We start from the raw sequence: 17,978 nt of genomic DNA, 5'->3' as shown, positions 1-17,978 counted from the left end.
TAAGTTTTGCAAGATGTGGTCTCTGTCACATCTTAACCAATTTCTGTGTTCCATGGTGTCTGGTACACAGTAAGCACCCAATCATTTGTGGACTTGTCTATTCCCTTTACTGTTTAAATAATCTCCCTCTTGAGCTATACCGAAATAGGCTTTGCAGTGCCACTCAGTGACAAAAAACAGGTCTGGAGTCCCAGCCCTGAGTACTACTAGTTTAAATGACCAAGAAGATAAAAACTGTGAGAGTCTGTCAAATACGTAAAATTTCATTTCACTTTGAACTTTGAAAATGGAGGCAGTGATATGAGACTAAGGAATAAAACCTCTTATAAAGTTTCAAGAAATGTGTGAGGTATAAATACAGTGAAACTTTAAATAGGCATCCAACCAAACTTTTATTGGGGTTTTATTGCAATCTACTTTAGGCAATAAGGGGGGAAGTAACCATAAGAACTCCGATCAGATTTTATTCAACAAAGCAGTTTTTCGCTAATGCTTAAGGTTAGTGTATAGTCAGCTCAGCTTCCAGTATCAACTTGAGTACCTCGTCATGGAGATTTATGCCAGAATGACAACAGTAAGTCATTGCAAGAAGCTAAATCATCTAAAATTAAACCATATTTTATATATAATTTTTAGGATGGTATATTAATACTCTACAATAAATAAGGATTTTTAAAAAGTGTTGCTTAGCCGTTGTTGAACTAAATTCAATTATTAGCTTATTCTTTAAGTACTCCAGTTAATAAAGGTTTGACTGTACTTCAAGAACTCTGACTTTTCCAAAAATAAAAAATTAGTTCTTATTTGTTAGGACAAAAATTAAGCTTAAAAGCACATTCACACTTGTCCTTAAAAGTACATTCACATCATATACGAGATAACTTCCTCATGCCTGGAAACATGGCTTATATGGCAAAAAGTCATATGCAAAGAACAACTAGAGGGTAATCCTCCCATGTCCACATCCTCCAAAAAGCCACACTTGGCCTCAGTGTAAAAGTTATATTTTATTGCCATGCTACAAAATGTATGAAGTTGGCACTGACAGGGAGAAATAGAGAACAAGGGTGGGGAGGGCTAGAGGGCAAAAGATGTTGTTACATATACAACAAGGTTTGATCAACAGTGGTAAATTTTGCCAATATTAAAAATGCAAACCAAAATTTAAAATGCTGATATGAAACAGCATTAAAATACAATTTATGCATAGTACTGTATCACTTATGTCTTTTATTAGAGAAATATGGAATGCTTATAAACGAAATTAACTATAGGGGGTAAAATTCATATTTCATTTACAATTTGGCAATGTTAGACAATTTTTTAGTCCCACTGTTAGACAATTTTTTATAAAAGACAAAATTAAAAATCTAATAAGCTACCTTTATACAAAGTTGCTATATTTATGCCTTTACGTAGGAAAAAAACATTTATAATGCAAATTAGGACATACATAATCTTACAATATTATACAATGTAATGAAAATAAAAACATAACACAAAATTTGTCCTTTATAAAATGTGTATTTTGCATTTACCAATGCAAATGTGGCACACTGGTGACTACTGTACTATTAATGCCAGTCCGTTTCCATGCTGCTATTGTCCAATTGTCATAGAACTGCAATTGTAATGATGCTACAAAAGAATTGTGTTACACCAAAAAAGAAAAAAAAGAGGATGTAGGGATGGGGAAAAGGGACGTAAAGAACAGGAAAAATAGGGTGCTGGTTTGGGCAGAGTATATTGTGGTATGTCATAAAATATTTGTTAATTTTTCAAGCCAAAAACATTTCCTATACATTCTGTGATTTTGTACCAATGCCTTTATTCAAATTTGGCAAACATCAGGGAAAAGGTAATTTAGTACCATATACCTCACATATCAGAGATTAGAAAGAGATGCCAATACATCAGTTACTTCTGAATGTTGTCTCTGATGGTATGTCTATTTCAAGGATATATATATATAGATAGATATATATATATGTATATACAAATATACATATATATATTTATACACACACACTACACATTGCACAAAACACTTGGACATTATGGGTTAGGAACAGCACAAGGGGAAATGGGATGTATTTTTTAGCTTGTTAAGACCTTTACCTTGAGGCAAAAATATGGTGGCACATTATTGGGAAATTATGAAAACATAAGGCCCCTGTCCCATTTTTAATAGAACATTATTGAGGTACATTTTTATACTTTGCGCCACGGATTTTTTTTGGTGGGGGAGGGATACACAAACACTAGCTTGACTCACAACACTGAACTGTGGGGTCAACATTAATATCTGTAAAAACAAAGACTGCTTGGCAAATTTTCTGAAGTCCAAAATGTGATCTATTCTGGATATACTGAGAAGTGAAAAGCTTTTTGCTGAGTCTTCAAAAGTAAAGTGCATATCTCATCACTCCACAGCAGCAGTAAATAAAAGGAACTATTTGCCAATCTTCCTGGAGGGAGGGAAGGCACCATATTTTCATTTTGAAAGGAAGATGAACCTGGGAAATAAAACACACTAAGAAAAAACACATGTAATACCCATATCAGTTTCCAGCCCTGGTCTGGGATAAAAGCTGTTACGATCTATATGGATAAAACAGGATTCTATTAGGGGAAAAGCATATGATCAATGACTATATTTCCAAAACCAAAAAGTGGGATCACATGATCTATCAACAGAACAGAATATCTAAAATTAGGTCTGTCTCAGAAAATCTGAAACATATGGCCACAATTATATCCCAATAAAATATCTCATTCTAAAATGCACCCAGTAATTGGTACAATTCTTCCAGGACAGAGCTTAATGCCCATTACTAGACTACTGCAGAGGACAAATAGTGTTCTATGTTATTTTTAATTAAATAGGAACACAGGTGATTTCCAGAGACATTTAGAAATTAATACCAGTTGTATACATCTTCCCTAATACTCGTAGTACCTAAAACTCAAATTCTTAGCAGACAAATTGGTCCCATTTTCATTTTTAAAGCACACAGTATTGAAAGAATAAATTGCAATGGTTATATTATAGTTGCTTAAAAAAATATAAAAACTAATCAGAATCTGGAAGGAAAAATGAAAAGGCTGAGGAAAAGTAAGAAAAGAAAGTATCCAACCTCCAAAATGAGTAAATAGGTCAGCCCTTTTGTTTGGAGGTTAACGTTCTGTCTTGACTGCTTGTTTCGGAGAAAACCATGTGCACTGGTTCCATCATAACTCTTATTCCACATTACAAAAATCATCACATAAATTTGGCACAATTAGCAATCTACTCAGAATAAAGCATAAATGGAACAATACATTAAAATGGAAACTGCATACCTATACCACTGCTCTCTTTTTAGAGAACAGTGAACACTTTGGTAAGCACCAAATTCACAGAAAAGAAAGAAGATTCTGCTATGCACATAAACCAGTGGCACTAAAAATGATAAAGACATCTTTAATAATTTATTTTCTTTATAATGGTCCCACCCTATTATTTTGCTAATCCATTCACTGTCCTATAATTAGGTCATTTATGGAACAGATTGGATGCTATATGACTGAAATTTTTCATGCTAAATTAACCTTAGTTACATCTGGTAGATCCAGACCAAAATCTCAAATTTCCTCATATTTAGAGGAGACAGCGACGTATTTTGCAAGGATATCTAACCTTCTTTCCACTCTACCTGCTCTTATCTTCTCTAGGATTTGGGAAACTGGAAACTTCTTGATTTTCCAAGAGCTAGACATATGGACTCTCATCAGTTTATATAAACTTCAATTCATTTTCAATCCTAAATTATGACACAATGTCATTGCTATAAGACTTCCACTGTACCTGCTATGCTGGCAACAATTTTAACATTCTATTAAAATCAAGGGATAACCCAAGATCCAGCTATGAGTGAAAGGACAGCAGAGCTGAGGAGCACGACAGTGGGCAAAGTACAGCTGCAGCCGTGTGACTGAGGGGATCACTGCTAAAGTGCTGGGAGAGTGCCCACAGAGAAAACACAGTACCTTTAGGGAAATTTGCATGTTAAAAGTAGCTTCCTTTTTTTTTTCTTCTCAGCTGCTTAAGAGATCACCTATGAACACAAGTGAAATTTAAAATTGTGAGAATGCTTTTATCAACTTGAAAAGTAAACGGCATATAAATAAATACTGGACAAGGGCAACCCTGTTATAGAATAACAGTAAGTTCCAAATGAACCTTCAAAACCACAATTTGACAAAAATGCAAACTAAACAAAAATGAACACATAATCCAATTTCAAAACTATATACAAACTCAAACATCCTAAATTGAAAAAGACATGAAGCAACAAAATTAGACATCCCAAACACCAAAGGAAAAACTTGAAGGTAAATGGCAATCTAATGGCACAAATGCCTCCAGAAAACAATTTTACTGTTAATAATCTGTAGGAGAGAAACTTTCAAGAGATCATGGTTCAGATTTTCAAATGTTTTTGGATAAAGTGACCTGAGACTGATTCTTGAGCCTATGTGTAATTCTGACTAAGATATCTGGGCATGCCTTTCAAATGACACCATGAGATGAGTAAAGAGAAAACCTCGTCTCTTTCCTGCCTTTCAACACACCAACAGCAAACCATGTTCACGAACGTAGGGCTCTTTCTAGAAACGCTGAAGGCTAAGGAACTGACTGGTACATAGGAGGTGTGGTACTTCTATTTCCATACATATGTCCTGGCTCAAGTCAAAAAGCCTACAATTAATGAAATAAAGGATTCCTCATGTTACATGCTGGAGGTCACATACCATGAATAGTAAATCTACAAATAGTACTTTCAAAGCCTAGAGTTATCTGTTAGCAATGCACATTATCAAGAGGCTTTATAATATGCTTTAAATGCCAACCATGACTTAGACGTGAATGATATGCATGAGTCCAGAATCTTAATAAAAATTGACCAGCATGTCACTCACTTCAATTCTCATTTTAAATAGGCACTGTGAAAATGGGAATGCTGCTGTACAGTAATGAGTAGTATAGAATGAAATTAGTGTTCTTTTATGAGTACCTGCTCTACATTTTAATTTCCCTTTAAAGAAGCACATGAAATAGTCAGAAAAAAATTTTTTATCAGTCTATAAAAGGAGTTAGTGTTTAGAAATAAAAATGAAGCACTTGCATCTTCATTTTTTAAAACTTCACAAAGGTGCAAACAATGTAATGGTTTCTGGGCTCACATGGGCAGATCAGTACTATTGTGTCTAGTTTTCCTAGATGTACCATCGTCTCGTGGCAGTGCTTTCTGCAGATTTGACATAGCAGCAGTTCTCTCGATGTCTATCACAGCATACAGCTCTGTGCGTCTGGTAGGGGTCTGTGGAAGGGGAGTGGTAGGCGTTTTTGGAGTCTGAGGGTTGTCAGAGTCACTGCCACCTTCCAAGTCAACCTGTATGTAATTGAGCTGCCTGTGTTCTAAACTTGGGCGTCTGATATCAAAGTTAAAGACTGTCGGTGTACAGTCCCGACGCCTTGAATATTCTATTTTGTGAGCACTTGCCGGCACTGTTACATTCTCTGTATTTACATAGTTATGCATTGGATCAAGATTATTATGGTAGCCATTTAGAGATGGGGTCTTTGGTCCTAAATTGTCATCTTCATCCCTACTTAGCTTGCGGGCTTCCCAAACAGGAGGCAAAGATGGTAGATTTTCGTAGTTTAACAATGCAGTTCTTCTCTGAGCTGAGTTGTTGATATTCTGGGTATCTGAGGTACTGGTGGACGGCAGACGACCTCTCCTGAGCCCTGACGCACTGGGGAGAGATAGCCCATTTAGATTTTCATACACCAGTTTGTTAACAGAGGGCGCGTCTCTTCGTTCATCACTGTCATAGCCAGTGTCCCATTCCGTGTTATTCGCACCACTTCCACTGACTTGATCTCTTCCAAGTTGTTCCAGTTTCTCTTTTTCCATTAATTGCTTTTGAACTGGGGTTGGTCCTAAGACAAACTTGACTCCTTCAGGTTCAAGAAGAATCTGAGGGTCCCTGTCCTCAATATTACTTGGTTCTTCTTTTGGTGTGTTGCTTTCAGCATTAGAAACCCTCGCCTCCAATGGGACATGCACACTTGCACGGTTTTTCCGTTCTTCTTGTACACCTGTAGTGTTGACATAGGTATGTACCTAAAACAAAAGAAGAAAGTGAATCAGTAAACTTGCTTTAAAAAGAAAAAAAATTTGCCTGACTATATCTATTAATTTTATTAACTTTCTAAGTATATTCTTACTTCAAAGCTTTTGTACCTGTTTTTTTAACCAACAAAAAGGTTGGGAGGAGGTGGGAGAAATGTAGAAATGTCTTCCTAGCTTGATAAAAGAATAACTGCTTTAAAATACATGTGATGGGGCTTCCCTGGTGGCACAGTGGTTGAGAGTCCGCCTGCCGATGCAGGGGACAGGGGTTCGTGCCCCGGTCCGGGAAGATCCCACATGCTGCGGAGCGGCTGGGCCCATGAGCCATGGCCGCTGAGCCTGCATGTCCGGAGCCTGTGCTCCACAACGGGAGAGACCTCTCACAACAGTGAGAGGCCCGTGTACCACAAAAACAAAACAAAACAAAACAAAATACATGTGATGGTGAAACATGATAAGCATTCTGTAGAAAAAATAAAAACTCAGGAACAAATGGGGATTATTACTTTGATGTTGTTTTAAAATTCTCATCAATGCATTAAAACCTGATTTAGAAATAGGAAATAACAAGTATTAAAAAGGAAGAGAGAAATTTATCATAATTTATAGATGATCTGACTATACAAAGAAACAGACCCTACTAGATTCAATAAGAGTTCTGTAAAATGCATAGATATAAAATAGATACCAGGAAATTAATGCTACTTAGAAAAGTTTGTGGTATTTTGCGGGGGGGACAATATAAAAAAAGTTCAGAAGTCTATACATAACATTTGAAAACCTCAAAAATAAAATTCAAAACTAAGGGAAATTTAATTATAGTAAATAAGAACTCATTTAACAAGTAAAGAACACAACCAAATGGATTTCAAAACAGTAAAAATTTCTTCATGATAAACAACCATATTGTTGACAAAAGATAAGTATAACTAAGTAATACATAGACAATGTTAACCAGCTAACTTCATTCCTAAAATGAAAATATAATAGTCAGGAATATTAAATTGCTCTGTTAAAACACAACAAAATCTGCCTTATTGCTAGTAGTCCACTAACTATAAAAACTGTAACATAAAAAGCTTTCATTGGAGGTTACTGTAACTGAATTGGCCATTGGTTATGTCCGTCTTTATCTATAGATGCACCTCTCCTGTGAACCCACAAACTTACTGTAATGCTAAGTTTCCCTCAACACCTATATATATTTGGGTATATGACAGAAAATACATGCTATTTCCTCTGAGTCTTCACTACAAGTCATAAACAAATAGCGACAGCTAAAATTCAAACTAAAACCTTCAAGTGTTGGCACAATAACACTCTAACCCCACACAATATGTTAGACAGTAGGACATGCTTACTTGTTCCTCAGCCACAAGCAAGGGATGTGTAGACTCTTCACCTACTGAAGGCAGGCGTGCACTTCCCACAGAAGGATGTCTGCTTGAAGGATGGGATGAAGCGTCTCCAAATGAGGGGTATCGGGGATATCCATTAGGTAAGTTCTGAGCAGCAAACCCTGGAGCTGAGTTTTTGTTTGTTTATTGGTTTAAGAAAGGATACAGGGGTAGGGCACAGAGAATAAAAATGAATGAGAATACAATCAGCACTGAGAGGTTTAAGGAAGGTGTTTCTGGCAAGACATATGAGAAACCAGAGCAAAACAGCATACCACCTCCACTCTAACTTTCCACTCACATTTTAAATAATATGAAACATTTAATGTTTTCATATTTAAAATATTTAAAATGTTTATAATTATAGCTAAGTTTTTTAAAACTCACAACCACTATACTTACGTTAGCCAATGGTAATTCCTAACAATTTATAGATTAAAAAACCATAATCTATAGTTTATAATAGAAGAAGGAAAATGGACACTTACTTGTAGGTGTTCGAGGTGTTCTGGGGACTTCCAATTCTGTCTGATGATTATTCCTTTCAACAACTGGCTCCTCCACTACATTTATACTATTATTCTGCATAATCTCTTGCAACATATTAAATAATTCTTCTGCACGAGCACACTTAAAGGCAAAGATTCCTACAAATACAAACCAGAAGAAAAAAATGGTCACTGCATCTTTAAAAAAGACACAAGAACACGAAGAACAAACTTGTAAAGTAAGCATTCCATGCACCAATAGCAAGAAAAGGCTTTAATATAAATGTCTGATAAATTAATTATATTCCCTGTTTCAAAACATAAACCCAAAAGTTCACAGAATAATTTTCATTTGTCCATGGGTGATGGCTCAAAATAAGGAAGACAAAAACAAGATTTGCAAACTTACTCTAGTCTGCTTTTTAACAGCAGGGGGAGCCCAACTTACCATTACCAAGGGAATTCCTTATCACTTGACAGGCCCTTGCTCTGTGGTTTACAATCATTACCTTGTTTAATTATTGGATTACCGTTGCCCTCTGATACAGAAGAAATTTGATGCGTCAGAGGTCATGCAACTTGCCCAAGGACTTTCAAGAAGTAGGTAGCAAAAAATAAAAGTACGTTCTGTTTGCCTCCAAAGTTTAGGTTCTTTTCCCAGAGTTACAACAGTAAAGACATAGAGGCAATTTACTGGGACTAATCATTTACTTACTGCAAATCTTAAATTTAATATAAGCCAAAATTCTGGACATAGAAAACAGGCTTAATAAATGCTTGATAAATGAATACATAGTGTACTATGTCTCTTTTTTTTTCTTTTTTTTTTTTTTTGCAGTACGCGGGCCTCTCACTGCTGTGGCCTCTCCCGTTGCGGAGCACAGGCTCCGGACGCACAGGCTCAGCGGCCATGGCTCATGGGCCCAGCTGCTCCGCGGCATGTGGGATCTTCCCGGACTGGGGCACGAACCTGTGTCCCCTATATCGGCAGGCGGACTCTCAACCATTGTGCCACCAGGGAAGCCCGATGTCTCTTTTTTAAATAATCCACTTATTTGAGAATTTTTTTATTCTGGATAAAAGTAAAATATTAAACATTACATATAGAATAACTGAATTATAGAATGCTATTTCAAATATGATAATGTTTGGAGAAAAAAAAAAATAAAGGCTCTACCTACCTTGTCCAGTTTGACACCTTCGACCACTTTCAAAAGAAAAGAGATTCGAATCATAGCCATAGCGTCGGAGGCAGAGGTAGTGCCATTTTACCGAGTCACGTTTGCGAGTGTATAAAATCAGTTCCGTGTCTGTAAGTTCCATTATGCCAGAACCTAACTCATTCCCATCATCATCCACATTAATGACCTAAAAAATAAAGTTTAATTAGTGCTAACTTAATGCTCCCACTTGACAGTTATGCACATATTTCACTAATTTGTCAGGAAAATGTACTATTGCTTATTGGTTCAGTTATTGGTTCCTTTGTTAGTTCATTCAACAACCAATTGTGTGTTTAGGGCATGGATTATGTAGCAGTGTAATACCCAGTTCATATCCACAAAGAACTCACATTCCCACTGAGGAGATAAGATACACAAACACGAAAAACACCACAAAACTGTAAATGCTTAACTAACAAATGAGTGCAACAGAGGCTGCGAAATGCAGGAACTGTGGCGGAGGGTTGTTGGAGAAGCCTTCACATAAAAAGAGGAGGGACTTTAGCTGGGCCTTGGGTATAATTAAATTTAGACAGGAAATAAAGTTAAGAGGGAGAACTGGTGGGTCAGGAGTTAGGGGGCACATCCTGAAGATGCAGTGCTACAGCAGAGACAAAGAAGGTATGTTTCAGAGAGATCAGGACAGGACTGGCATTGAGTTCATGTAAGGGAAGGCTTTGCACTGCTCAGTTTCAGAAAATGGCCAGAGACTATAAAGAACAGATAACACTTAGGGAGAATTCACTATACCCCTGGGTTGGGCAAAGTGCTTTACTTGTGTTTTTGTCATTTAATACTGATCCTAAACTGCAGGTAACAGTATTTTCTCCACTGCACACAAATCAACAAAGACTTAGTGATAATGTAACCTACCAAAGGTAACAAAGCTATGAAGCAAGAGGGCTGTGACTTATACCTAGGTTTGTGTGATCCAGTGGCTATGATTTACAGCAGAATGAGGTCACAATATGAGAGATTAATGACTGTGGATGAGTAAGGAATAGAGCACTTAGCATCTAAGTAACAGAATACCACTGAAGTTTTAGAATGATGAAGGAGGAAGATTAATTTGATGTCAACTGCAGGATGCATCACAGAGGTGACTGAAGATAGAGTTCAGTTATGAAATTGTCCAAGCATTAAACAATGACTGGGAGCTGGTGACAGGACTGAAGAGGCACCTACAAAGTGGCATTTTAAAGACAGTATTATCAGTAGGTCATTTCAAAGAGGGCTGATGGGACCAAATCCAGGGGCTCTTATCACTGTGACCAAAGATTGAGTTCTTCAGAGGATATAACAGTCACTCATTAGTGCTATGTTTTCCTGATGGAGATACAAGATTTAGGCACTCATATCCATGATTGGTGATGTCGAAAGGTAAAAATAAACGTAAATGTCTTCCAAGTTAAAAAAAAAAAAGACAGTATTATCAGAATTGTGTGGCTCTAACTGGATATGGAAGACCAAAGGAAAAGGAAAAGAGGATTTCACACTGTCAGTAAGAAATGTTGTCATCATTTGTTAAAACAAGAAAAGGCAGAATGGACAAAAAAGGAAAATAAAAGGATCTGAATACAAAAGTGAGGAAATAATAAGACATGTTAATTAAGTGAAGTAAAAGAAGAGCATCCAGGTAGGCAGTGAGAGCTACATCTCAACCAGTTTTTACTGACCTTAAACTTGTTCCGATGGTTATCTGGGACAGTGTCTTTATCTGGACAGCTACAACAGCTACCCATGGCTTCTTCAGAAGACCATGTGAGCACTACATGAAAGATAATTTGCAAAAAATTATTAGATGTAAGATACAAAAGTCAAAAAACAGAAGAAGACTCTAGAAATCATCAAACATAAGCCCTGTGTTATTTTGATGAGGAAAACTAAGCCTAAGGAAATAAATGGCTAGAGCTAGATTTCACACAACTAGCTGGAGAATTTTACTCAGCAACAAGAAGAAGAATTCTGTGAGGGAGACTTCACAGAAATCTCAAATTTAATTTGCAACGGTCTGCCTATTTTAAAATTATCTAAAAGAAACCAATTTAAGTTCTCACACATAACACTATTAAAATAAAGTCATTCATGGAATTAACCGTTTATGGCTTATTAGGAATTTCAGTCCCTCTTTATTAATAAATTTCCAAAAGGATGCTAGACTTCTGGCTTGGCAAGTATTTTGATTCATACCATGCATTGTAGTATTCTTTACGTATCCCAACAGACAAAATTGGTTAATAAGACACAAAAACAAATCTGGAATAGTTCATTAAGAGAGAAAGACAACTCAAAATTCAAGCTGTAACTTAACACAGAGAATACTGGCAAAACTGAAAGAGTGTGTCTATCTAATCCCTTCCCACAGAAGGTTAGAGATAAGTGGTTACAGTGACATTAAGTGTTGAAGAATACTGCAAGTGAACAAAGGAAAAATTCAAAACTTCACTTACAAACAAGAGAAAGAATGAAAATGGATGTGACAGTATTTGAAAAAAGGGGGAAAGAAGGAAGCATAAGAAGCTATTAAACATTAAAAACATAAATCTGATTAAAATTTGCCTAAAATTCTTCAGCAGATCTTCACTACCTTCAGGAAAAAATGCAAAGCTCATCAGTATGACACATGGTCCTTCACAATTTGGTCTCTGTCTACAAAGACAGTCTAACCTCTTCCCTCCTCTCTGCTTTGAGTCCTACCCAGCCATACTAAACAGTTTCCCCAGAGCATCTTGTTCTCTCACACCCTTCCATGCTGCTCCTTTCTCAAGATTCAACTTCAGAGTACAGTGCCTTCAGGAAGCCTTCTCTGACTCCCACCAACTGGGCAAGTTATATTCCTTGTGTACCCCCAAAGCACCCTGAGCTTCCCAGTATCACAGCATCTTTCACACTGTTTACTCAGTAAAAACTGTGATAGACTGTTTACCTATCTATCTACTTCCCTCCACTTTGAGCTCCTTCCCAGCAGGGATGGACTTTATTCATTCTTGCATTCCCTGTGCCTAACACAATACCTAGCACACAGGAGGTGCTCTAAGTCTCTTGTGAGCTGAACGAACTGCACTAAAGGAAGATAAAGAATGCTGGCAGGTGTAAGGATCAAGCAGATAAAAAAGGATACTAGTGTATAAACCAAAAGAAGTGATAAGTAAAATAGTAAAGTTAAATTAAGACTCATATTTGGTGGTGTCCTTGCACTGGTGAGAATGGCCATCATTAAAAAGCCTACAAATAATAAATGCTGAAGAGGGTGTGGAGAAAAGGGGACCCTATTACACTGTTGGGAACATAACTTGGCGCAGCCGCTATGGAAAACAGTATGGAAGTTCCTTAAAAAACTAAAAAGAGAATTGCCATAAGATCCAGCAATCCCACTCCTGGGCATATATCCAGAGAAAACTCTAATTTGAAAAGATACATGTACCCCAATGTTCATAGCAGCTCTATTTACAACAGCCAAGACATGGAAGCAACCTAAATGTCCACTGACAGATGAATGGATAAAGAAGATGTGGTATATATACATATACAATGGAATACTACTCAGCCATAAAAAAGAATGAAATAATGGCATTTGCAGCAACATGGATGGACCTAGAGATTATCACACTAAATGAGGTAAGTCAGACAAAGAAAGATAAATACCACATGGTATCACTTATATGTGGAAAGTAAAATATGATATAAATGAACTTATTTACAAAACAGAAACAGACTCACAGACATAGCATCAAACTTATGGTTACCAAAGGGGAAAAGGGGTAGGGGAGGGATAAATTAGGAGTTTGGGATTAGCAGATACACACTACTATAAATAGCATAGATAAACAACAAGGTTCTGCTGTTTAGCACAGGGAACTATATTCAATATCTTGTAATAAAACATAATGGAAAAGAATATGAAAAATTATATATATATACATATATAACTGAATCACTTTGCTGTACACCACAAACTAACACAACATTGTAAATCAACTATACTTCAATTAAAAACGTAAACAAATAAATTTATATAGGGAAAATGTGTGATGACATAAGGATAAATAAAATCTTGTTACATAAAAGAAAAACAAGATTCATATTTGGTGTCTTAATATGCCAGTTAAGTATCATGGTATAAAGATGACTAAGTCACAGGATGTACCTCTGAAGAGCCATGAATCTAAAGGGAAAGACAGAGATGTCAACAGATAATGCATTATGATAAACCTCATATCAGAATATAAGAAGAGTTCCGTGGGCACAGAGAAAGAAGCAACTAACTTTCTGGGTTAGGAAGGGCAGGAAGCACCATTTGAGCTGGTACTTTAAAAGGTGAGCACAAACAGTGTGCTAGGCAAAAAACAGAAATAGGCACTTGAGACAAGATAAAAAATTAGGTGCAACGATAAAAGTCATGAAAGGTGGCAATGTATTCAGGAGAAAGTGAGGCATCTAGTACGACTAGAGTGCAGGGTAGGCTGTAACACAAGCATGAGACAAACCATAAAGCATCCTGAACAACAACCTAGGGATCTGGGACTCCAACTAACTTGAAGCTAGCCTGCTTCCAATGTCCCTGTAGTCAAATGGACATGACTCTATCATGGCACTTATCACATTCTACTGTAATGTTGACCTGTCTCACCACCCACTTCACTGTGATCTCCAAGAAGATAGGAACTGTGTCTTCTGAATTTTCTAAGGCAATAAGCATACTGTTTGACATAGCAGATATTCAATAAATGTTTAATTTTTAAAAATTAGTAAATGTTTAATAAATTAGAAGATGAGGAGGCCAAAAGAATATTTCAAAAAAATTTTTAAAGCAGACAGATAATGGATAGAAACAAAAAGTCTTCTTGAAATTACTTATCCAGCCTCACCACTGAATACAAAGAGCTAAATGGTTACTACAGTGTGGCTTTTGCCTGAAAAAATAATGCCTCAAGTAAATATTTTTCAACTATTTCTCAAAAGAAGTAGAAAAAGCATTCTTCCACTTGACACCTTCACAGGCGACCTGTTAAGGCAGCACCTCCGATTTTGTCAGGGATATATGAATGGTGGTACAACCTACCTGGGGGCTCTATTCACATTGAATGCTTCAGTTCAGTACAAAAATAGTTAATGAAAAGCCTACCATGTGACACAAAATCCTTGTATGCCACTCCAAAGAGAATGAATTTCATCCTACACAAGGTGAAAAGCCAATGAAGTATTTTAAGCAGGAAAGTGAGGTGGTCAGGAATTCATTTTAGATACCTCCATCTGCAGGGTAATTTTAAGTGGAAGTTTAGCTCAGAGGAAGGGAAGCCAGTGAGAGACTACTGAAAAATGGAATATGCGAAAGACTTAAAACCAGAGCAGCAATAGTAGGAATAAAGATGAAAATAATGAATTTTAAAAATACTTAGGAAGACAAGTCTGCAGCACTGAGTGTCTGGCTAGGTATACAGGAAGTAAGAGGCAGTTTTCAGGGCGGCAGATGAAGGGTGCTGGTTCCATTACTTGAAATAGGAAAAACTTTCTCAGGTCTTCGAGAGGAAGTGATGGTGGTTAGTTCAGTTTTAGACATGTTAAATTGAGATTCCAGAGAACTACCAAAGGAAGACTTGCAATAGAGAGGTAAGTACATCAGAATGGGTTTGAGGAAAGAGGTAAAATATTGGGACACACGGTATTTGAAACTGTAAAACAGAAGACCCTGATCAAGGACAGTATAAAGAGCAGTCTGCAGTTAAAATTCTGGGGAACACAAATGCGCAAATACTGGAGTAGAGAAAAACAAGTGAAGGAGAAGAGAAACAATCAGAATAGTACAAACTAAGAAAAGAAAGTGTCAAGAAGGAAGGTTCTATCCATAGTGGAGTGTTAGGCAGAGGCAGAAGCCATTCAGCAGTGAGCAAATGGAAGATAAGGAAGTAGTCCTCCAAAGAATAGAAAAGGCTCTTTCAAGAACACAGTTGGAAAGGAAAGCCTAAAGTGATAGGGTATGGTTGGACATGGTTTCAAAAGAAAATATTTTGCTTGAGTTACTTATTGTTTTAAGGTGACATAGATTTATGCAGGTTAGTAATCAGTATGTCAGTAAAGGTTAAAGAATATAGGAAAAAAACAAAGGACATAGACGGCTACAGGATGGATCAAGACGGAGCGGGGAGGCTAGAGAAGATGAGTTCCGGGGCCCAGATTAAGAAGTCTGCCCACAGAAGGAGTGCCTTGTCCTCTGACGAGAGAGAGCAGAAAATAAGGATGGGTGGAACACAGTAGAGAAGCAGAAATAGGTAACACCTATCATCCTAAATTTCTTTGGTAAAATAGAAGCCAAGTTTGCACAATGAAGGACTTGAGGATTATTCTCTGAGAAGCTACCCAAGAAAGGTAGCAGGATTATTAAGTAGGCTATGCTGAGACTTAGCAGAAGCTGGAGAGTAAGATTATGCTATTTTTCTAGCTGTACTCAGCAGTCCAGAGGGTAGACAGTTCAACTGACCCAGGGTCAGAAGGTAAAAAGACAAGGAAATTAAAGGATATTGGCAATATAGGGGTTTGAAGTAATGGGCCATCAGGTCTGGTCAGGAAAGAAGCAAGAAAGAAGAGGGCTGATGAAATGGGAGAAACGGAGGGAGGCAAAAAGGAACAGGAGGCCTCAGTAAGGCTGAAGAATAGGCTTAGTAGGAGTAAGACTGTGAAACAGCTGGGACTACAGGCAGTTGTAGTCAATCTTCCAGCACAGAAGGAGATTTTTAATGTGAAGTTTTCACCCACATCTCTGACTCCTCCTCCTGAAGCATGAATTCCCAGGCAGGGGGAAAGGCAAGACACTAGATAGTCTGCATTTATGACAATCAGATTAATACCTGGAGAGTGTCTGAGTTATGTAACACCCAATAATATGTACAAGTACCTGTAAACACTTGATGAGAAACCACGTGATCTCATCATCTTACCCAGTCAAGTTTATAACTCAGCAAAAACACAAAAAGACGTACTATACTCCCTCAAGAAAGCCACATAGGAAAGTAATAAGGGTACATTCAAGAACAAAAGGTAGCTTCTGTTTGGGAAGATCAATATTGCAACAAGTGTGTTGGGTATTTTAAATTAGTAAACACTGTCATGTTTAATTAAAGCCAATTGTCCTAATTTTTGGGAAGTGGGAGGTGACAACATATAAGGAGGCAAAAAAAAACTGCATTCAAGAAAACACTATTAAAATCTCTAGTTTAAAAAATGTAATTGGTGCACTTAATGACTTTTTTAAAAGTAAACTTCAACTTACCTAGATCTGGCCATTAATAGTCTTAGCCTCTGCTGCAGCATCAGGAGTTTAATCATACTTCAAAACACCATGTTTTCTTTGTTTGCTGACTTAACCTACAATTAGCAAGAAAAAGTCAAGAATTTGTTATTTCTTTAAAAACAGTTTTCCTTATGAGACTTCTGGCAGCACTGTTAGTTCAGTTAATCTATTTAAACAAACTAAAAAGACTGAATTTTTGATTAAAATATATATAATTTATAAGATCTATTCTAAAAATTAATATAATGTGTACATGGTACCATCAATACAGCCTTTTCAAAAGAAAAGTAAAAATGCAGTAGCTTACGTTTCATGATGTCTGGATATCAGGACCTTTAGAAGCCATTGATTTTAGCTTCTCCACTACAGCTATGACATTAGACAACACACTTCTCTATATTTATCTCCACAGCCATAAAATGAAAGGTTAGACTAAACTACCTCCAAGGTTCCTTTCCAGCTCTAAAACCCCATTTTACCCAAGGGCAGGCTAATTCTCCATATCCAGTCACATCTCTTAAACCTCACTGTCCCTCTGCCGAAGAGTGGACTGTCTTTAGAATCCACCCTCTGTATCTTCTAATCCACAAGACACCCCCAGAACCAAATCAGAAGAGTCAGTCATGAGAAAACAGTATGAACTAGCATGCCATAGTCACAGAATAATGATATAAATTACAGCAATAAATTACAATCTAGAGTTTTAAGAGATTTCAATATACTTCTGAAAATTTTCTGGTTAATTTATTCACTTTCTACAACACAGAAAAAAAATCAAATTCACTCAAGCACGAGCACTAGCATTTACTAAATAGCTATACTACAGTAGGCGTTATGTTAGGGGTTTTACAGAGTCTCATTTTATTTTATTTTTTAATGAAATGAATTTCTTTTATTGAGAAAAAAAGAGACAGTAATAAAAGCTGTATGAGTGGTGCCAACCAAAAAACTTAAGGAGTGCTCAGAAAGTCAGAGCAGTTTATTTATTTATTTTAGTTTAAAATTTTTTTTTTAATTCTTGAATTTTATTTTATTTTCTTGTACAGCAGGTTCTTATTAGTCATCAATTTTATACACATCAGGGGACACATGTCACTCCCAATCGCCCAATACATCCCACCACCACCCCCATCCCACCGCCACTTTCCCCCCTTGGTGTCCATACGTTTCTCTACATCTGTGTCTCTTTTTCTGCCCTGCAAACTGGTTCATCTGTACCATTTTTCTAGGTTCCACATATATGAATTAATATACGATATTCTTCTCTTTCTGACTTACTTCACTCTGTATGACAGTCTTGAGATACATCCACGTCTCAACAAATGACGCAATTTCATTCCATTTTATGGCTCAGTAACATTCCATTGTATATATGTACAAAATCTTCTTTATCCATTCAT

The 17,978-nt window shown here is 36.8% G+C and overlaps 1 protein-coding gene and 1 non-coding gene across 2 annotated transcripts; one reads left to right on the top strand and one right to left on the bottom strand.

Moving 5' to 3' along the window:
- Positions 1 to 383: 383 nt before the first annotated feature.
- FRS2 (fibroblast growth factor receptor substrate 2) lies at positions 384 to 16,654 on the bottom strand. The gene is made up of 6 exons (XM_060025204.1): positions 16,558 to 16,654; positions 10,967 to 11,058; positions 9,249 to 9,435; positions 8,068 to 8,226; positions 7,544 to 7,707; positions 384 to 6,173 (listed from the first exon to the last, which is right to left on the bottom strand). Exons 2-6 carry the CDS (start codon positions 11,030 to 11,032, stop codon positions 5,223 to 5,225), a joined length of 1,527 nt encoding a protein of 508 aa, XP_059881187.1. The 5' UTR covers positions 11,033 to 11,058; positions 16,558 to 16,654; the 3' UTR covers positions 384 to 5,222.
- On the top strand, positions 10,507 to 10,633 carry LOC132434630 (small nucleolar RNA SNORA25). Its single transcript, XR_009521350.1, has one exon. It is a non-coding gene; the product is annotated as a small nucleolar RNA SNORA25 (small nucleolar RNA).
- Positions 16,655 to 17,978: the final 1,324 nt, after the last annotated feature.

The sequence above is a fragment of the Delphinus delphis genome, chromosome 11 (genome assembly GCF_949987515.2).
Source record: "Delphinus delphis chromosome 11, mDelDel1.2, whole genome shotgun sequence".
Classification (NCBI taxonomy): domain Eukaryota; kingdom Metazoa; phylum Chordata; class Mammalia; order Artiodactyla; family Delphinidae; genus Delphinus; species Delphinus delphis.
Note: the sequence above shows the minus strand (reverse complement) of the source record. Positions and strands in the feature narration are given on the sequence as shown.

Excerpts from the sequence above, each read along its gene's own strand:
- FRS2 (XM_060025204.1), bottom strand. The coding sequence starts at position 11,032 with ATGGGTAGCTGTTGTAGCTGTCCAGATAAAGACACTGTCCCAGATAAC. Across the intron at positions 8,227-9,248 it reads AAGGTGTCAAACTGGACAAG|GAATCTTTGCCTTTAAGTGT; the intron begins GTAGGTAGAGCC and ends TTGTATTTGTAG. Across the intron at positions 6,174-7,543 it reads TGCTTGTGGCTGAGGAACAA|GTACATACCTATGTCAACAC; the intron begins GTAAGCATGTCC and ends CTTTTGTTTTAG.